This window comes from Hemitrygon akajei, chromosome 16 (assembly GCF_048418815.1).
Source record: "Hemitrygon akajei chromosome 16, sHemAka1.3, whole genome shotgun sequence".
In the NCBI taxonomy this organism is placed as follows: Eukaryota; Metazoa; Chordata; class Chondrichthyes; order Myliobatiformes; family Dasyatidae; genus Hemitrygon; species Hemitrygon akajei.
In genome coordinates this window covers 33,776,803-33,799,389 of record NC_133139.1, presented here as the reverse complement: position 1 = coordinate 33,799,389, position 22,587 = coordinate 33,776,803, and the positions used below count along the sequence as shown (strand labels likewise).

The 22,587-nt window shown below is 36.6% G+C and overlaps 1 protein-coding gene across 1 annotated transcript in view; it reads right to left on the bottom strand.

The window, feature by feature from the left end:
* The window catches only part of wdr18 (WD repeat domain 18), a 241,671-nt gene that overhangs the window by 111,229 nt on the left and 107,855 nt on the right, over positions 1–22,587 (bottom strand). Inside the window, exon 5 of the mRNA XM_073068667.1 lies at positions 13,113–13,256. Within this exon, the coding sequence (XP_072924768.1) occupies positions 13,113–13,256 (144 nt within the window). The remainder of the gene's footprint in view (positions 1–13,112; positions 13,257–22,587) is intronic.

Below are 22,587 nucleotides of genomic sequence, written 5' to 3'. Positions count from 1 at the left end.
CATTCACTACAACCAATGTTCCTTAATTGGAATATCCCAACTTTCCTGTTTGGTTGAACCCAAATCATACCGATCCTGGATGTGTGCTGCTTATGGAAAGTGGCCTTCTCACTGCTGAGTCACGTGGCTGTTAGCAGAGTTAGTTAATGAGTCAAGTTTGTATAAGAGCCCCAGTGAGAGGGTTGCACAAAAATCTACAGAGATCAAAGCAACACGCATGAAGATTCAATTTTAGGTTCATCCAGATGTTTGCATTAATTGGTCAACCTATCTCTAGGCTATATCTCACAATCACTTCTCTTGATTAAAATATATTTAATACAATTTGAAGCATCGGTTTCAATATCTTTTCCTTTTTTTAAAAAAATGTACATTTTCACCTTGAATAAGTTAGTAACCAAGCAAGCTACTTTGCTCTGGATGGTGGCAAATTGATGGTGATGGGTAATGACAATTCTTTGAATTTTAACAGCGTGCCTATCAATGATGTCGGCATGCTATGCAACAATAGGGCATTACAACTTATCACTTGGATCTCAATTGGCATCCACATATCTGATCTCTGCATGCTGGCATTCTTTCCTTCCTTCCAATTAAATAATTAGACAGTGTTGAATTACACTTCGGCAAGCATTTAAACATGGACAAACTGCAGAGCACCTATACTGACCACATCAGATCAGAGAAGTGCTTAGTGCTACACCAAACTTTATATTCACCCACAAGCCAACAGAAGCCATGAGGAGCTTGAAAATTGTCTAGAAAATACTGTACACTCAGTCATTAGTGGAAGATTAATTGTTCATACCTTTCTTATTTTTTTCTGGATTATATGAGTTGAATACAAAATTAATTATTTTAAAATCAAGCACTTCATGTCCTAAACGCTGTGTAAAATATAAAGCAAATACAACTAATGAGGATTGCTGATAAGATTTAAGTATGTGCAAAGTCCTAAATAAAGTTCTTATGCTATTTAATTTAATACAAATTGGAGCATTTAGACCATAACATCATTAAGAGATATGAGCAAAATTAGGCCACTTGGTCCATTAAGCTGCTACGCCATTTGAACATGGTTGATTTCTCCTGCCATTCTCCTTCCGCCTCCCCAAAACTTCTGACACCCTTACTAACCAAGAAACTATTAACCTCCACTTTAAAAGAGAGCCAAGAGAACACACACCAGTCCTCAATTAAGTGGACAGTGGTGGAAAAGGAGAGTGGATTCAATTTCCTGGGCATCAATATCTCAGAAGATTTATCCTGGGCCCAAAACATCAATGCAATAATGAAGAAGTCATGCCAGTAGCTCCACTTTGTTCAGTTTGAGGAGATTTAGAATGTCACCAAAGACTCATGTAAATTTCTACAGATGACTGGTGGAAAGCATACTGATTGGTTGCATCACATTCTGCTGCACCTTTAGAAACCTATCCCTCTGTTCCACAAAATGTCCCAGGCCCCATTATTCATGGTGTTTGCCCCACACTTATCAGACTTTCCAAAATGCATCACCCTGCATTCATTGGGATTAAATTCCAGATGCCATTGCTCCAGCCTTCTTATTAGCTGATCAATATAATTCTGAAACTGGAGACCATCCTCTTCACCAGCAAAGCACCACCAAATTTTCTGTCATCAATAGACTTACTAATAATTTCTCCAATTTTAATATTCAAATTATTAAAGAAGAATCCCAGCACTAATTCCACTGGTACAATATTAGTCAAAGGCTTCTCAAAGGCCTTACTGCAACCATGGCACATAAATAATGTAGTACCAAAACATAAGAGTAATTGGATATCCAAAAGACATTCATTAAGACACATAACGGAAATTCATCAGGAAGGCTACAAGCAAGCGCTGTTATTTCCAGCACATTTGAGAGTTACTCTCAAAGACTGAACTTATCGGCTGTTCAAATCTCCAGCGGATGCTCAAAGATTTCTTGAAGAATAACATTTTATCGGGTTGACTAATGTAATAATTAGTTTATAGATTTGGATCTTTTATAAAATGATGTTCTTTTTTTATGTATGGCTTACATGTATTTTTTATACATGGTAAAAGTCCGTTTTTGGTTTATTCTGAGTTTGTTATTTTTTCATATTATTAATCTGTTAGTTTTGAAAGTAATTCATTAGGGTTTTCTTTTAAGTTCATATACACTTTTTTATATTTTTAACGTTTAAATATTAAGTTTTTTAAAAATAAAATGTCGTTTCTTCTTCCCGAAAGACCTTAGTGCTTGGAACGTCACATCCGTTTTGATGTGTTTGAATAAGTTTCAAACTTTCTTTTAAAACACTAATACAATATTATTCATTTATGGGTTTTATCGTTTTAATTTTTTAAAAATCCTTTTGTTTTATATATATAATACTAATTTTATATTTTAATTTTTGTTATACCAACCCTTTCTTATAATATGGGTGGTTTGTATCTTTTATTCTTTTTTTTTGAGTTGCCGTCTTGAGACATTTTAGTGTTAGATTGCTTGCTTGCCTCTTTTTGGCTTTTTTCCTGGGGTTTTGAGGGTGGAGGGAGGGGGATTTTTCTTCTTTCTTTTCTTTTTGCTTGCTTTATGCTTAGTTTTATTTCATGGGCTCATATGAAACTACAAAAATGGTTGCAGTGCCGTGACTTCCAGTTCCTCCTTGAACTTACTTCCCTCTTCCGGATTCATGAGTTCATCTTTTTTTTTAAATGTTATGTGTTAATTGTAATAAATATTGTCAATATGGATAAGGTTATTAATTTTGTTTCTTGGAATACTAATAGTTTAAATCATCCGATCAAACGGAAAAAAATATTCAAAGTATTCCATAGAATGAATGCTAATGTTATCTTTGTACAAGAGACTCATGTAAGGAAGGTGAATAGTCAGCGCTTTTTTAGGTTTTGGAAAGGCAAACAGTATCACTCCAATTCACAAGCCAAAGTAAGACGCGCTTCCATTTTTATAGATTGTTCAACCTCCTTTATACACCATGAAACAATTTCAGACCCACAAGGTAGATTTTTGCTTATTACTGGTCTACTTTTTAATCAAAAAGTTGTTTTAGTTAATGTTTATGCTCCAAACACTGATTGTCCTGAATTTTTTAAGTGTCTATTTACATCCTTTCCCAATTTGAATCACTACAGGCTGATAATGGGTGGGGATTTTAACTGTTGTTTAAACCCTTCGATGGATAGATCTAAGCCCACCCAAGCTCTTCCGAATAAATCGGCCTCTCTTATTAATTCCTTTACGACTGATTCAGCAATTTTCAAAATTTGGTGTTTTTTACACCCCAATGACAAAGAGTTTTCATACTTTTCTCATGTTTATCATAATTATTCAAGAATTGATTACTTTTTCATTGATCACCGTTTACTTACAGATGTTATCGATTGTAAATATGACTCTATCACCATTTCTGATCATGCACCTTTGAAGCTATCTATTAAGATAATGGATTCATCGATTAATGCTAAATCTTGGAGGTTCAACTCTATTTTATTGCAGGACTTAGACTTTAATTTTATTAAACAACAAATTGATTTGTTTTTCTCAACAAATTCTACGGCAGAGATCTCTAGTGGAAGTTTATGGGACACTTTTAAAGCATTTATTCGTGGACAGATTATTTCATATTCTGCTGGAGTTAGGAAACGAACTAATTCTAAAATATTAACATTGGTTGATAAAAATCAAAGCAATTGATAAGATTTATTCAGTGACCCCCAGCAAAGAACTTTATAAAGAAAGAGTGGAACTTCAAATGGAGCATAGTTTGTTATTATCCTCTTCGATTGAAAATCAGTTAATTAAATCTAGAACCCAGTTTTATGTACATGGAGATAAGTCTGGCAAATTATTGGCTAATCAATTGAAAACTGCTTCGGTTAAACGACAGATTACTAGGATTCGTAAACAAGATGGCACTCTGACGATCGACCATAAAGAGATAAATAAAGCCTTTCAAGATTTTTATAATTCCTTATATCAATCAGAATTTGCTGAGGATTCTTCTATAATAGATGAATTTTTAAGGAAATTGAATGTTCCAAAATTAACAGTAGAGGATAGTGTATTCTTAGATACACCTATTATGGAAACTGAAATTAAAAGGGCTATTTTTTCAATGAATTCCGGTAAAGCTTCTGGTCCAGATGGTTATACTGCAGAATTTTTAAAATCCTTTTCCTCTATACTTTCTCCTTGGCTTTGTAAAATTTTTAAAGATACGTTAATTATAGGCAAATTGCCACAATCTTTTTATGAAGCCTCTATTTCTTTAATTCTTAAAAAAGATAAAGACCCTATTGAATGTGCATCCTATCGGCCTATGTCCTTGCTGAATAAGGATTTAAAGATTTTTAGTAAAATTTTGGCTACTAGATTAGAAAATATATTACCTCGAATCATTTCTGAAGATCAGACTGGATTTATTAAAAATTGCTATTCATCTTTTAACATTAGAAAATTAATTAATATTATTTATACTCCTTCACCCAAAATACCAGAATGTGTCATTTTTTTAGATGCTGAAAAAGCATTTGATAGAGTTGAATGGCCATATTTATTTAATACATTGCAGCATTTTAATTTTAGTTCAAAATTTATATCATGGATTAAATTAATATACTATAAACCCTTGGCTTCGGTTTTTACCAATAATCAAAGATCTCCTTTTTTTCAGTTATTCCGTGGTACAAGGCAAGGTTGTCCTTTAAGTCCTTTACTATTTGACATTGCTTTGGAACCTTTGGCTATAGCCATTCGTGAATCACCTAATATTTTGGGTATTACTCGTGGGGAGGGGACGTATAAGTTATCATTATATGCTGATGATTTGTTACTATACATATCTGACCCTGAGAGATCTATTCCTGCTATTTCGTCCTTGCTTGCTCAGTTTAGTAACTTTTCTGGTTATAAATTGAATTTTAATAAGAGCGAATTATTTCTATTAAATATGCAAGTTCCAATTTATAAACATTTACCATTTAAAGTTGTTACAGATTATTTTACTTATTTAGGTATTAAAATTACTAAAAAACATAGATTTATTTAAAGCTAATTTTTTACCCTTAATTGACCAAATTAAGCAACTTGCTACCAGGTGGTCTCCACTATCTTTATCATTGGTTGGTCGAATTAATGCTATTAAGATGATGGTATTACCCAAATTCTTATATTTATTTCAAGCATTACCAATTTTTATTCCTAAATCTTTTTTTGATATTATTGACTCCAAAATATCTTCTTATCTGTGGCAGAATAAAAATCCTAGACTCGGCAAAAAAATTTTACAGAAGCCTAAGAAGGAGGGCGGTTTGGCTTTGCCAAACTTGAGATTTTACTATTGGGCAGTTAATATACGATATTTAATATTTTGGACACAAGAATCGACTACAGCTGCTTGCCCACAATGAGTAAATTTGGAACGTAAATCTGTACAAGACTTTTCATTGTTTTCAATTTTAGGATTTTCACTTCCTTTTTCTTTATCTAAATTGAATAAACAAAAAACTAATCCTGTAGTCAAATATACATTGCGAATTTGGTTTCCATTTCGTAAATGTTTTGGTTTGTATAAGTTTATTTTATCATGCCCCATAATATCTAACTATTTTTTTCGGCCCTCTTTTATGGATCAAGCTTTTCTTTTATGGAAAACAAAAGGTATAACATGTTTTCGTGATTTGTTTTTGGATGATAGCTTTATGTCCTTTGAACAGCTATCTAATAAATATACCGTAGATTCCGGATTTTAAGCCGCTACTTTTTTCCCACATTTTGAACAGCTTTGAACTCTGCGGCCTTTAATACGAAGCGGCTAATGCATTATTTTTTTTCATGCCGCCAAAAACATTTTGCCTCGTAACAGTAGACCAATAAAATTGATGAGTAGTTCACAGAGGTCCAATGAAATTGTACGATAAATCAAGCGCACTTTCACAATTAAATTATTGTAAATCAGTCATTTGTACTCACCCTCATCAACATGGAAAACACTCGAAGAAAAGCATTGTGCTGCCTTTATGGCAGTTATTTAGTTTATAATATTTTCGCTTAGTAATTCATTTGTTAGTTAAAGTTAGAACTGTTTTAACTATATTTGTTTTCTGTACTACATCGCGGGATGCTATGACGTCACACCTGGTTTCGCCGCGTCTTGTGGGATACCGGTTTGCGATAAACGGGACGGCGGGGGGGAGCGGCGGAGCGAAAACACTGCTTTTAAGTTAAAGGCGATCAATAACTTTTCCTGGTAGGCTGCAGTATATATATTTTTTACCAGTCGTTAGGAGATATTGGAATGTTGTTCAGTAAAGAAGTATATGCAACATATATTTAAAAGTAGCCACGTTACAGGCATGGTTCGAAAAAAAGCATTTGCAATATGTATTTGTTTATGTTACCATATGGATTTAATTAAAAGTTAAAAAATCCTCACGTGTAATATCTTTCTGTGTAAATATCTCATATTACAACGTGGGACACCTGCGGCCGAAAATCCGGTGCGGCCTAAAATCCGGTGCGGCCTGTACAAGTAAAAAATTGATTTTCTTTCTAAAATTAGAGCCAGCGGCTTTTAATCAGGTGCGCTCTGTAGTCCGGAATCTACGGTAATTTACCTAAAACCCATTTTTTTTAGATATTTGTAAATTAGAAATTTTTTGTATAATGAGTTACAGTCTTTTCCGAAACTATGTCCATTGGACATTACGGAAAGAATTTTAGCTCTGAATCCTTGTCAAAAGGGTTTAGTAGCTGTCATTTATAATATGATCATGAAAATACAGCCAGAAGTATCAGAAAAAATTAAGAAGGAATGGGAAGAAGAACTTCATTGTCTTATATCCACTGAGCAGTGGGAGAAAATTTTACTATTAGTCAATTCGTCCTCTATTTGTAATAAACATGCCCTAATACAATTTAAGGTTGTACATAGAGCTCATATGTCTAAGGATAAACTTGCTCGATTTTATTCTCATGTTAATCCAACCTGTGACAGATGTCATTCTGATGTTGTTTCATTGACCCATATGTTTTGGTCTTGCCCTTGTTTGCAAAATTACTGGAAAGATATTTTCGGTATTATTTCAAGAGTACTGAATATCAATTTCCAACCGCATCCTATTACTGCAATTTTTGGTTTACCAATGGTGGATAATAGTCGTTTATCCTCTTCATCTCGACGAATGATTGCATTTGTTACATTAATGGCTAGAAGATCTATTTTATTGAACTGGAAAGAAATTAATCCTCCAACTATATTTCAGTGGTTTTCTCAAACTATCTCTTGTTTGAGCTTAGAAAAAATTAGAAGTGTTGTTTTTGATCCTTCAGTTAAATTTGAAGAAACTTGGAGACCATGTATTCAATATTTTCATATGAGTTAAATTGTCTTTTCCTAAACCTCACTTTTATTATCCTTAATTATTTGGATGGAGGTTCAGAGTTATTGGCACTACTGTATATGCCCATGTTAGTTAGTGTTTTTTTTTCTTCTCTTTTTTTGGAGTTTTTTTTTCTTTTTATTTCTTTTGTTCATAAATACTATGAGTTTGGGAGGCTATATATATTGATTATTATATATTTGAATGTCTACTTAAACTATTAACTATGTACTCTCAAACACTTTGTATTCATGTTTCATTTATGTTTGCTTAAAAATTAATAAAAAGATTTAAAAAGAAAAAGAAAGAAAGACACATAAAAGGTTGCTTAACAAGAGTTCATGATGTTAGAAGTAATATATTACAACATTTAGAGGATTGACTAACCAACAGAAAATGAAGTTGGGAAAAATAAGGTAATTTTCAGGTTAGTGCACTGTAATAAGTGATGTGTCACAAGGATCAGTGCTGAGCCCCCAAATATTTAAATTTTCATGAATGACTGAGACAATGGAAAGACATTTATTGTGCCCAAGTTTGCAAAAAAAAATAGGCAGGAATTTAAGTTATGAGAAGACAAAGCATCTGCAAAAAATTGACTGAGTAGCCAAAAAATATGACAAATGGAGTAAAATGCAGGAAAACATACAGCTATTCCCACTTTAATGGGGAGGTAAACAGAAGAGTGTTTAAATGGAAAAGCTAGAGTGCTGCTTTAAGGAGACATGGGTGTCCTTTTCCACCACCATTCTCCTCTGCCTCGCAGAACCAGTCCTCACTCTCAATAATTTCCCCTTTGGCTCCTCCCACTTCCTCTAAACTAAAGGTGTAGTCATGGGCACTCGCATGGGTCCCAGATGTGCCTGCTTTGTTGGCTATGTGAAACAGTCTACACCAGTATCACACCACAAATTTTCCTCCACTACATTGACAACTGCATCCAGAAGGCTCTCTTCACCCACGCTGAGCTCATCGACTTCATTAACTGTGCCTCCAACTTCCTGCCCTCAAATTTACCTGGTCCTATTCTGACAACTCCCTCCCCTTTCTCAATTTTGTTGCCTCTATCTCTGGAGACAGTTTATCTATTAATATCTTTTACAAACCCTCTGATTCTCACAACTACCTGCACTATATCTCTTCCCACCCTGTCACTTGTAAAAATGCCATCCCCTTCTCTCAGTTCCTTATCTTTGCCGCATCTGCTCTCAGGATGACGCTTTTTATTCCAGAACAAATGAGATGCCCTCCTTCTTCAAAGAAAGGGGCTTTTCTTCCTCCACTATCAACACTGTCCTCACCCACATCTCTTCCATTTTGCACATGTCTGCCTTCACCCCACCAGAAATAGGGTTCCTCTTGTCCTTGCCTACCACCCCAGTAGCCTCTGCATCTAGCACATAATTCTTCATAACTTCTGCCATCTCCAATGGGATCCTACCACCAAGCAGAGCTGTCTCTCCCCACCACTCTCTGCAGGGCCTGCTCTCTACACAATTCCCTTGTCCACTCATCCCACCCCACTGATCTCCCTCCTGCTACTTACTCTTGCAAGCAGAATAAGTGCCATACCTGACTCTACACCTCCTCCCTCACTACCATTCAGGGCCCCAATCAGTCCTTCCAGATGAGGCAACACTTCACCTGTGAGTCTGTTGGGGTCATCTACTGCATCTGGTGCCCCGGTGTGGCCTCCTGTATATCGGCTATACACGACCGTTTCGCTGAGCAGCTACCCTCCACCCGCCAGAAAAAGCAGGATCTCCCCATGGCCAGCCACTTCAATTCTACTTTCCACACCAACATGACCACTGCAGAGGCCACACTGCCTCACATTCCATCTACGTAGCCTACAACCTGATAGCATGAACATCGATTATTCAAAATTCCAGTAATTTTCGCTTGTTTGGGTCCATGCATGCCTGTCTCATCAATCACATTTCCCCACTTGTTATCTTGCAACCTATTCTCTGTCCATCCACATGCCCATCAGCTCCCACCCTGACTCTTCAGCAGTGGGGGCAATTCATAGTAGCCAATTAACTATCAGTATGATTTTAGTATATGGAGGAAACCAGATCAACCTATTGAAAATCCATGTGATTACAGGGAATCTGGTTTATTTGTCATTAATGCCAATAAGACATTCAGTACTAAGTGAGTAGAATCTTATTAGAAAGGACAGCTAACAATATAACTAATGTAGGTAAGTGTAAGGGAAATACTGTAGGCGGACAGCAATTCAATGAGTTGAAATAGAGTTAAAGGTAAGAAAGCTAGATTTCGTGGACAGAAAAAACATTGCAAGTGAAAATAAGAAGTAGGTCTCAGACTAGGTCTAGCTGTACCCAGTGGCCCAGTGGTGAGGGGAAGAAAGAGAAATAGCAAAGGCAGCAGACTGGATAAATTCAATTCACAAGCTCCTTCGCATTTGTGAGGGTAGAAAAAGAGAGAACTCGGGAGTTAAGGACAACACTATCCTTTTTGTCTCTAATTCAAACTCTTTTTTTCAATTGCTCCCTCTATACAGTATATTTACCAGAAGTAGAGTCATAGAAAAGTACAGCACAAAAACAGGCCCTTCGGCTCATCTAATTCATACCAAAACCATTTAAAATGCTTACTCCCATTGACCTGCACCGGAACTACAGCCTTCTGTACCCCATATCAACCATGTGACCATCCAAATTTCTCTTAAATGTTGAAATTGAACTGCATGCACCACGTGTGTGGGCATCTTGTTCCACACTCTCACAAGCCTCTGAGCGAAGATGTTTCCCCTCATGCTCCCCTTAAACTTCTCACCTTTCACCCTTAATCTCTGGTTGTAGTCCCACCCACTATCAGTGGAAAAAGCCTGGTTCCATTTACCTTATTTTGTATACCTCTATCAAGTCTCTTCTCAACTTCTGTATTCTAAGGAACAAAGTCCTAACGTATTCAATCTTTCGTTATAACTCAGGTCCTCCAGATCCAGCAACATCCTTGTAAATTTTCTCTGGACTCTTTCAAATTTATTTACATCTTTCCTGTAGGTAGGTAACCAAAACTGCACACAATACTCTAAATTAGGCTCACCAATGCCTTATTCAACTTAAACAGAACATCCCATATCCTGTACTCAATACTTTGATTTATAAAGGCCAATGTGTGTCCTTTACGACCCTATGTATCTGTGAGCCACTTTCAAAGAATTATGGAGCTGTATTCCCTGATCCCTTTGTTCTACCCACACTCCTCAGTGCCCTGCTGTTCACTTCGTTGGTGTCCTATCGAAGTGCAAAACCTTGCAATTGTCTGCATTAAATTCCATCTGCTATTTTTCAGCCCATTTTTCCAGCTGATCCAGATCCCTCTGCAAGCCATGATAGCCTTCCTCACTGTCAATTACATAATCTTAGTGTCATCTGCAATAATATTGATTTCATAAGTTGAACAATTTAGCTCTACTAGAACTTTATATATGCAGTCGTGTCATTTTTACAATGTACTTATTTCTGTTCATCCACATCAAAATTAAATTTAACGGTGCCTAATCAGGTACTTCATTCCAGCTGTTAAGCTGTTACCAAATTCAGGGCTCTTTTCGTAAGAACAACTCCCCAAATTAAAAATAAATTAATACAAAGGGAGACTCTTAAATATTTCAACAGCATGATTAATAATAAATTGTAACATCAAAACTGTCATATTTAAAAAAGAACTTGTTTAACTAAAGAGGACGCATTAACATTCTTGACTGTGAACACGTAATCAATGTAAACACTTGAGTGTACAACCAAGAACAATTCCACACTGTTACCATCCTTCCAATGACACACTAATTCATACAGGTGAAAATAACCTAAGACTCACATTATTAGGAAAGTAATTGATTTCTTCCTATTTCTGGCCAATAGCCTTGCATATCTAACAAAGCAAAACTCAAATCATCTCATAATCTTATTTAATTTGTTGCCTGCTACAGAATGACTGCTATGGTTACCTATACAGTCAATGTATCTAAATGCAATTATGCATAATACTGGAAATATTGCAAGGGCATTGTCAAGAACTAAAGTCATTCAGATTTTCCACCTCCTCCCCTATCTAAGGCCAATCATAATGTATCCTCCTTCACTTTTCCAGCAAGAGTTTCCAACCATTCACTTTTCTTAATCTTACCAACATAGAGGCAATCTTTAATGCAGAACTTTTGCATATTTAACAATAAAAGAAATTTAAATTCTAATGTCAAGCCAAGATGTTAACATTTCAAGTTAGAAGGGACTGCAGTGTTTCAGTTTATATAAATAACTGGCCTGAGTTAGGGCATCAGCATAATCAATTGCCAGAATTTATATACCAAACAAGATCCTTTCCACAATACTTTATCCATTTCATAACAATCTTCTATTTCTAACTGTGTCACAGACTTCTAGTAAGATGGCAGCAATCTTCGCAGTGGCTTTTACAGGGCCAAAGGTATTACTGTCCTTTTTAAACTTTTTTTTTACAATCGCAAGACCCTGCTGAACATTACAAACTTAAAGTACTGCAGGTCTATCCCATCAGCAAGTTGCTCATAGGTGGAGAAACTGAAGGAGTTGATCAAAGGCAGTGTTCAGTTTAGCTGTGAGTGATTGTCTTAATCACTTTTCCTGTGATCACAATACCCTGTTGGACATTGTTAATGTGGAATGCTGCAAGTCTATATTCACTAATTTATTGGCAAATGACAAGGGTGGACAGCAGGGGACCTGCGTGGCCTCAGTCGTAGAGAGGACCAGACTGCGGTGTCATCTGTTTACAGCTGTCCCAGAGAGAGGGACAGAGTCACTGCGCTCCACCGGAAGTGGTGTGGTGCAGCGTCCAAGCTCTTCCCAGTTTTCGCTCGACAAAAGGCAAGATGTATCATGTTCAACTGCAGACCGCTGCCACATTCATGGACTCGGACTCGGGGTCTTGGGACTATATTTTTTGAGTGTATTTTACTAATAACTTGTATGTGCTTACCATCTTATAGGTGCTATATATGCCTTGTGCTGAGTATGACTGTTGGTACTGTATTTTGCACCTGGCTCCAGAGTAACACTGCTTCGTTTGGCTGTATTCATGGGTATTCATGTATGGATGAATGACAATTAAACTTGAAGTTAATCTTGCTTCATCTTAAATGAACCAATGCTTTTTTCCTTAAACCACTACGTGAAATCAAGTTCCATATTGTAACACTCTCCAAATTAAGAAATTTCCTGAATTTCTTACTAGATTGATGTTGAATCTTACACTTATGACCCATTTACTTTTTTTAGATGCCCCACAAGTATAAACATACTGCATGTTGCAAAGTACGTGGTAAGGCAAAATGAAGAAACAAAACTTACAAATTACTCACCCCAACCCCTCCAAATAAATATACAAAAAATATGTAAAATGCTGGTTCTGACAATGATTACTTGGTGGAGATACTAGATGCCAACCCTGCATCTCAGGAAAGGCAAGCCAAAAGAATACAATGCTATTATTAAAGCAATCATGAACCTTCAATGAATAATCATCCAAATACCTCCAGGCATTTCTGTAAATGCCTCTCTAATGGTGACCTCAGACATCTAGATTCATTAGCAATTTTAAGTAGTTCTTTACAGGAAATACTTAATGCAGTTATTTGATGCACATTCAAAAATTATTCATTTTGCCAATAAATCACCTTTAGTGCATACGCCACTCACCGCAGCAAACAAGTTGACCTGAAATATGGATCCATCATTTCCTCCACAGAATAAGTAGTATTCACAAGGATCGAGGGCCACAGACATGATTCCAACATCAAAGAGCACAGACATTAAGAGTTCCCCACAGGATATTTCCCAAAGCTGGAGGAGAAAGGAAAATAAAATATTAATAATGAACTATCATTTAGTGTCAAAGCGCCAAGCTATGTGAGGAAGGGGATGAAGGAAAGGATTGACAACAAAATTTGGGAGGTGGAGTGTGCAGAAAGTAAGGATTTGATTCTCATTCAAACAGATTAACAAACTATAATAAACCACTGAAAACAAAATAAAATTTATTAAAACATGCAAGTAAAAACATTAAGCACCACAGTCTAGTTATCTGAGAATTTAGAAGCTGGAAATATGCAAAAACTGCACCAAACACATGCATTTTGAAAATGAAGCAATCTCTGACTGGGATGACAGTCAGAATGCCAAGTAGTACCATTGCTAAGAAACTTGCTGTCTCTATAGTTGAGTTCTATTTCACTTATTTCCTGCTTTACAGTGATAGAAATGTATTTTAGAAGAACAAAATTATGAATACTCCTTTTGATTTCCTGCTGAAACCTTCAGCAGTCATTCTGCCAATATTTCAGGCAGTATATGAAAAGCAAGGTATATTACTTTATTTGGTCTAAAATACTATCCAAAGTAATTCATAAATTTCACTTTTGTTTATATGGAAACAGCAATTCCAGCTTGCCTGCGTTACACTGGAAAATGACAGCAAAAACTGTGTTGCTTTGCAACTTTCTACTTCCATTTAAACTTGGTGTTTCCTCACTATAAACTCCATTCAATGATTCATTAACCAAGAGATTCTGCAGATTCTGGAAATCCACAGTTACACACACAAAACGCTCGAGGAACTCAGCATCTATAGACAGGAATAAAGAGCTGATGTTTTGTGCTGAGACTGCTCATTTACAAACTTTGTACACATCTCTATCTTTTCTCACCTTGTTCACCTTCATTCCCATTTCCCATCTCCCTTGTATTCCTTTGGTTCACCAAACTTCTCTCTTTTTTTTAACCTCTATTCATAACCCAGTTATCAAGCTTCATGTACAATTGGATCTGAATACCAATCATCACCTTGGTTCTCGATATGCAATGCCATGAGAAAGGAATAGTGGATTTAAAATGAAGGTGCATAAAATATTTAAAGTTTTTAAATGGGCGAGGGAAAAGGCAGGACAACTGGGCTAAATGGATAGCTTTTAGTGTATTGATCTAAATAGCTTCTGTTATATTTATGTTAGTACTGAATTTTACCAAGATTCCTTCCTGTGAAGTCCATGACATTGTTAGTAATAATGTTATACTTTCATTCCTAGCATTTTGTGTTGATGCACAATACAAAAATAGCGACGTACTGAAACTGGGCCCTAGTTTTCATTACAAATGACAAATTCCAAATCATTTTTGATAAGACATTCTGACATAAAGGGTTTAATCGATGAATGCATGATAGGAACAAGCATGTTTCACAAGTCAAATAAACTATTTTGGAAAGCACTTATAAAGTTCAAGAACCATCAATGCAACTTAAAATTCTGGTCACTTTCGCCTCAGAACCATTGCGCAAAAGCCAGTGGCATAGTCTGAATATGCCCCTTTTCCTAGGAGGCCACTAGTCATCGTCCAGTATCCTGAATACCTTATTATTATGCTTTGCTTTACTGGAAATGATGAGTAGCTTCACAGCAGTTAATGCTGCTGCCTCACAGCACCAGGAATCTTGCTTCAATCCTGGCCTTGCGTGGTGTCTAGATGCAGTTTGCACATTTTCTCTGCAACTTCATTGAATTTCTTTGACCGCTTCATTGGTTTCCTCATTCATTCTAAAGATATGCTGGCAGGTTAATTGTCTAATGTAAACTACTTGTTAATATAGGTGACTGTCAAAAAGAATTAAAGGGGCATTGAACAGTGTAGGTTAAAGGTGTATACATAAATAAGGGTAATGATGGAATTCTTCCCTGGGATCCAAAGGGTTAAATGGCTTTGTTCTACCATTAATGGTCTGGTAGCTAGAGATTTTGGTTTTTAATTTGTTTCTTCTCTCTCTTCTTTTTCTTCAGTTGTCCATCGGAATCTGATGACGACGTCCACTCCTTTAACTGTGAGATCTTTGATGACTATACAGTCCTATCCTGGACCCACAAGTTCTATTGCAGGTGGGACATGTATATGTGGTAGTGGTGGTGGTGGTGGTAGTAATGGTAACCATGGCTGCATTTCTCCTAGCTCTCTTCTGCTGTCTTCTGGTTGTTCTTTCCATCTCCAGAATACGAACCCCATCCCTACACAGCTGTTTCTAAGTGTTACGGTCAGCAGCAACATCCTCCAGGTCCTCGGGTCTGATCTTGCACTTCCTTAAAGCATTCTTCATCTGATCCTTATAGCGCTTCTTTGGCCCTCCAGCTGAACGTCAACCATAATGTAGCTGGCCATATAACACTCTGCAGGGTAGCCAACATGGAGGCATCCTTATCATGTGCCCCAGCCACTGTAACTGATGCTGGGTGATTCCTAGAATGCAGGGACTAACATATGAGGAGCGTTTGTTGGCTCTTGGATTGTATTCATTAGAGTATAAAAGAATGAGAGGGGATCTCATAGAAACATTTCGACTGTTGAAAGGATTGGACAGAGTAGATGTGGAAAGGCTGTTTCCCTTGGTGGGTGAGTCCAGGACAAGAGGTCACAGTCTTAGAATTAGAGGGTACCCATTTAAAACAGAGATGAGGAGAAATTTTTTTAGCCAGAGGGTCGTGGATTTATGGAATTCATTGCCACATACAGCTCTGTGGAGGCCCAATCATTGAGGGTTTTTAAGGAGGAGATTGACAGGTATCTAATTAGTCAGGGTATCAAGGAATATGGGAAAAAAGCCGGAAATTGGAACTAGACAGGAGAATAGTTTAGCTCATGGTGGAGTGGTGGAGCAGACTCGATAGGCCGAATGGCCTACTTCAGCTCCTTTGTCTTGTGATCATGGCCTCAATACTTCTGCAGTTGGTCTTTACAAGTATTTCAGTGTGACTACTAAGGCTACGTCCACACTAGACCGGATAAATTTGTAACTGAAGCTTTTTCCTCTTCGTTTTGACCCTCTGTCCACACTGAAATGGCGTTTTCCTCCCCTGAAAACAGAGCTTTTCTAAAACGCCCTCCAGAGTGTGTAAATTTGAAAACGCCAATTGGGCAGAGTAGCGTGGACGGGGTAACTGGAAATTTTTTTAAAACACTGTCATGACTTGCCGGAACAGATGGTGGCGGCAGCGCGGCATTTCATTGCTTTCTTGAACACAACCCCCCACACAACCTAACAATTTCAGAAAAGACGTCAACAAGACAGAAGCCAGAAGAGTTAGAAATGTACTCACCAAATACTTTGACCCATAACTTACTGAATAAATAAGTATACTCACTTTGCCCTGTTTTCTGTCCTTACTCATATGAAGGTGGTTTACCTACTTATGCAAGTACTTCTCTGACAATAGATGTGTAACAGCCTAATATAACATTGTATATGGAAATACAAGATAACACTGATGCAGACATTTTTTATACATTTAACAAGGTGTTTTATTAATGCAACAGAGTTAGTCAGTTTTTCAATGTTCGTCATCAGCTGGGTAATACTGTCCGTGAACTCCCTGTCGGTTGCCTCCATACGCTCCAGTATTTGTTTTATTTTAGTTTTAAGTCCTCCTGCGCGAGAGCCAACAGCTGTCCGTCATTGGCAATTTCCTTAAGTTTTTCTAGTCTGTAACTGCACAAATGCGCACTTTCACAGCGAGATTCAACACCAAACATGTCGCTTGTTTTCTGCAGATGTGTCCTGCGCATGTCCAGTAGGAGGAGATTCGCCCAAATACCCATTTTAATGTGAACGGAGGTATTTTCAAAAACGCTTGGTGTGGACACCTTAACGTTTTTACGCGAAACCGGCATTTTCAAAATTATCTAGTCTAGTGTAGACGTAACCTAAGTATCATTGATAACAAAGTTAAACAATGACCTCTCAGCTTCATACCAGGTCAGGAAGCATCTACGGAGGGAAATAGATGTCGACTGCGCATTTCCCTCTGTAGCTGCTACCTTACCTGTTGAGTTCCTCCAGTGTATGTGTGTTTCTCTGGATTCGAGCATCTACAGTCTCTTGTGTTAACCCTCAGCTACTCTGTTCATTTGCCAATTTGCTTTGACAAGCCAGGTTGACAATAAATTAACATTATGACTTACATTTATTTAAATCTCACAAAATCCTCTGAATTACTTTAGTCAATTCGAGTAAAATTGAGCAATTCAAACAAAGAAAGTAAAAGCAGAAGGAAATTGGAGCATTTTAAATTTTTAATGTGTAATTGAGCCTTCTGACAAACCCCACAGCCCATGCAAAACCATGATCCACAAAATTAAACATTACGGTTTACAGTTAGAAAATAAAACTGAGGGCAACCTGTGGAACGTTTTTGATCTCAACCAGATTAAATGTCAATTTTAAAATAAACCATCAAATCCCAACTTTTCTATTAATATTGATCTACACATGCCTTTGCATTAAATGTCCAGGATAAAATGTTCTTCTTTCTGTAAATATCAAAATAAGGCAGGAAAAAATACTGAAGCTGCATAAATGTATTTTTAAATGAAGCTTCTTATAAATCTGTCTGATCATCAGTAAAATTGTCACAGCTGGAATATGATGGTCTGATGAAGGGCTACTAATGACAGATGCTCCTTGACCTGCTGACTATTTCAAATACTTTGTTTTAATTTCAGATATCCAACACCCCTTTTTTTTTAAACATTCAATCCCAAAGATCAAGACAGCTTCTCACTAGCTAAAATGGGAATAGTATGGACCAGTTGGGCCGAAGGGGCCTGTTTCCTTGCTATGTCTCAATAAATAAGAGGCTTCTTTTTAATGAAGAAAAGCTTAATCTCTATAAGCAAGTTCCAGAATTTGAAATAGTATTAATCAATTTCTTATTCAATGCAAGAAAACATATTTACATGAATGTTTGCAGGAAGTGACTGTAGTTTGAAGAAAACCAAGATACTCATTCATCGACTATAGCATGAAGAAGCAGGACGTCCATGAGCCAGTCCTCATTAGGGGATCAAAGGTGGAGAGGGTCAAGAGCTTTAAATTTCTTGGTGATATTATATCAGAGCATCTGTTCTGGACCGGCATGTAAGCACCATCACAGTGAAGGCATGGTAGCATCTCTATTTTGTTAGAAGTTTGTGCAGATTCAGCACAGCACAATGGATAGCATCCCAACATCACAGCCTGGTATGGAAAGAAAAATGACTACAGAAAGTGGTGGATACAGCATGACGGAAAAAGCTGTCCCCACCATTGAGCACACTTACATGGAGAGCTGTCAAAAGAAAGCAACATCCATCATCAAAAACTCCTATCATATAGACCAACAGGCAGGAGATACTGGAGTCTTGGGTCTTCAACACCACTAGGTTCAGGAACAGGTATGACCCTACAACCATGAGGCTCCTGAACCAGCATGGATAACTTCACTCACAACTCTGAACTGAATTACAACCTATGATTCACTTTCAAGGACTCTTTACAACTCATACTCTCAGCAGTAATTTTATTTGCAGTTCGTCTTCTTTTGCACATTCTGACAGTCTTAGTTTATGTGTAGAACTTTTAAAAATTCTATTTTACTTCTTTATTTTCTTGTAAATGCAAGAAAATGAAGCTCAAGAGAGTATATGGTAACATATACTTTAATAATAAAATTTACCATTAACTTTAACATTAAAATTACACAAACAATATCAAGACAGATCAAATATAAACAATTTACTTCTGTAACTCAGCTATAGTGGAACATGGATACATCTGGTCTACTCTGGTCTCTGCCCAACTCATTCCTTCAATGAAAATAAAGGTGGCCGAGAAACACAAAGTAAAATATTTATTAAAAAGCTTTGAAATGTGTTTCATGGAAGCTGTTGAAACTGTAGTCTCGACTGAATCCACAACATAACAAAGAAGGTCATATCAGCTTCACAGAAGACTGAATATGAGAACCTAAGGAATAGAAACATGAAGAAGCCATCCCACCTTTTATGTATGCACTGCTACTCTATAAAATGATGACTAATCTTCTACCTCAGTGACACTTACCTGCACCATTCCTTGACTTCCAAATATTCATCGTTCTTTCTTTTGAATATAATCAGTGCCCTTTCACAGCCTTCTTGAATAGAGAATAAAGATCTGATATCCTCTGGGTGAGGAACTTTCTTCCTACTTCAGTCCTGAATAGCCAACCCCTTATTTTGACTACTTCTTCCAGAGACCTCAGCTAAGAAATCCATAATTCCCACACCGCTTAAGGAGCTGCGTAAGAATTTTGCAAACACTATAAGATCTGTCTCCTGTTAACCTCTTCCATCAGGAAAGCCTGGTCAACCCTTGTTACACCTCTTCTATTTCATATTTTATGAAATATGAGAGGAGTGTAATAAAGGTTCATCTGGTTGGTTCCCAGGCTGGGGTAGGGTGGAAGGAAAGAAAGAGTCTGCCCATTAAATCAACCAGGCTCTAAGATCAATTTCAACAATTCTGGTAACCTATTCTCTCTCACTGGCCCATCAACTCAAACTTTTTTTCTCTCTGCCCAACTACACTGGGAGTACCTTAATTAATTTAACAACCAGCATAACTTTGGATTGTGGGAGGATACTGGCAGAGTCAGGGGAAACATGTAAAGTCACAAGAAGAATGTGCAAACCCTACACTGACAGCACCAGAAAGTGGATTGAATTTGGGTCACTGGAGCTGTGAGCAGCAGCTCCGCCTGCTACACTACTCTGCTGCTCTACTGCAAATACATCCTTCCTTAGTCAGCCAGATGAGACCTGTACACAATATTCCAGATGTGGTCTCGCTGGGGTCCCAAATTCTTTCAATAAAATGCCTTTACGCTTGTCTCAAATCCTCTTAACAATCAAAGGCAATATTCTGCTTGCCCTCCTACAAGTTAAATTAAAACAAGTGAGAAAATTGAAATAAAATATGAATTCATAGTTTGCTTCATGACCTCAGGTTAAAATGCTTCACAGCCAATTAAGTACTTCTGAAGTATTGTCACTGCTGTAATACAGAGACACACACATTCGTGCACTTTTCTTGATCTTGGGAAATACTAACCATTTGAGTAACTAGCCAGAGTTTTTAGCAATTGCTGGAAATGCAGCAGCCAATACATATCCAGCAAGCTCTTAAGAACTGTATCGTGACAATGATCAGGTAAATACTTTTTTAAGTGTTGATCATGAACGATACCTTATCTTCAATAAAGCACTAACAGAGAATCTAAAAGGACCCAATGTGCCATCTGATAGCTAAGAATTTTGCAATGCAACACATGTAGTGTTGCTTTGAAATACCAGAGAAGACTATGTGCTTGAGTTCCTGCCCCACTAGTATTCTCACAATTAAATTATAACGTGGGTGTCAGAACGAAAATGCTTAATGTACTCTTACTCTACCCAGTGACCTCTCATTCCTTTCAAATCTTCTAATATATCCTTAATATTTAGATACAGATGTACCATATAACGAGGGCAAACCACATAAAACACAGCATGTGCAAGATATTTGCTCTTTAAAGCCAAGATCTAACCACTGATGTGTAATCCTCAGATGTTAAAACCAGTATCAAGAGTTGCATTTGAGCCAAAGTATTCTAAATTTTTGTATTTGTGTTTTTCTGGCTGGATTACATGAATATTTATACAAACAATTTTTGTTGTGACATAGACATAATTTACAGCAGTATTTATTTTACAAGTAAAAATAAATCAATTTTAAATTAAGGCTGAATTTTATCTACATACTAAAGCGAATGACTTTTTACCCCCCCCCAACCATACAGCCACCAAATACAACACTTAGGCTTAACTTCTCATATTCAATACCACAGGGGATTGACTAATGCTCTCTGGTATATGGCAGTATAAATTATTTATCGGTAAGAAATGTGCAGAGTGCCTTTAAACAACATCTCGTGGAGAAGGTATTGTGTGAGAAAGGAGCAGCGTGATTCCATTGCTCAGCCCGTTTTTCAAATCCAAATTCATCTATCATGTCAAGCATAAAGTTGGAGGAGGGAGAGAAATAATGTGGATTGGGTTGGAACTTTTTAAAAAATATACACATGATCACCATTAACATTTAGTAACATCTTTTCAAGCTGGAATTAATTCATTTAATTAATTGAAAAGGAAAATGTAACATAAATCTAGTACAAAGCGATGTGCAAATTTAAAACATCTGAGGAACATTACATTTTGTCAGCAAACTTCCAACAGTTTTATTGAAGGTTGTAAAGGAGCACATGACTAATGCTGAAAACTGTAATCTTACCATAATCTTTCCACGGATCACTGAAGTACCAGACTTTAATATCATAGTAGAAATATTATTTGTGGTCTTGAACAAGAAACCCCTTAAGCATAAAAGGAAATTTCTGTTTGATTTCAATTTAATTAAACTAGCCACTTGCCAGCAAAATAAATATACATATTTCAAAACCTTTCTTAGTACTTATGTCTATAATTTATTGAATAAATTAATGATCAGTGTTAAATACTACTGAGTTAGTGCCAAATTGCTACGGGAATAAGAAAATGCAGCAGAGTAAGTTTTGTACTGTTTTTATGAAAGTATTATCTATGCCAGGAGGATACAGAATGAATATTTTCACGGATGACAATTATGTTTCTGAGATTTTCAAAACATAACATCTTTGAGGCTTTTGAAAATTTATCCTTTTCAATCATATTAAACCAAAATAACTTGCATTCAAAAATAATACATTATGCAAATAAAAATCAGAGATTCAACTTCTGATTCTACTTCAGTCTGTTAAATATCAAAGGTGGTTTATTGAGGGTAATATTTTTGTGACTCAATACACCTCCCAGAAAAATTGCAAATTTTATCCCTAACTCTGTGAACAGATGCTCAAAAGTGATCCGGAATTAATCCAAAGGATAGCTGGAGTTTTTAGTCAGTCCTCTGGTGCTTTTGGAAAAAGCCTTCAGTGCAGAACTGCAGCATCATTGAGACAAAGTAATGGTGCATGCCATTTATTAACATACAAGTTCTCAAACACAAAATCAAGAAGCTCTAGAAAAGTTACTTTACAAACAGGTACAAGCTGAATGACACAAGCTTCTTTTATATGAAGCTAACAATCACACAGCTATGTGCAGTATGCATCTATCTTTTCCTTCCATGACAAACAGTGAAACATCATTTAATTGCTGCCACTGCTCCAACAAATCACTCATTATGTCTCTCCCTATTAGTCACGCTCTAACATTTTTGTTCTTAGCCTCCGATACTATATTGTTCCAGTGAATGTCTGTA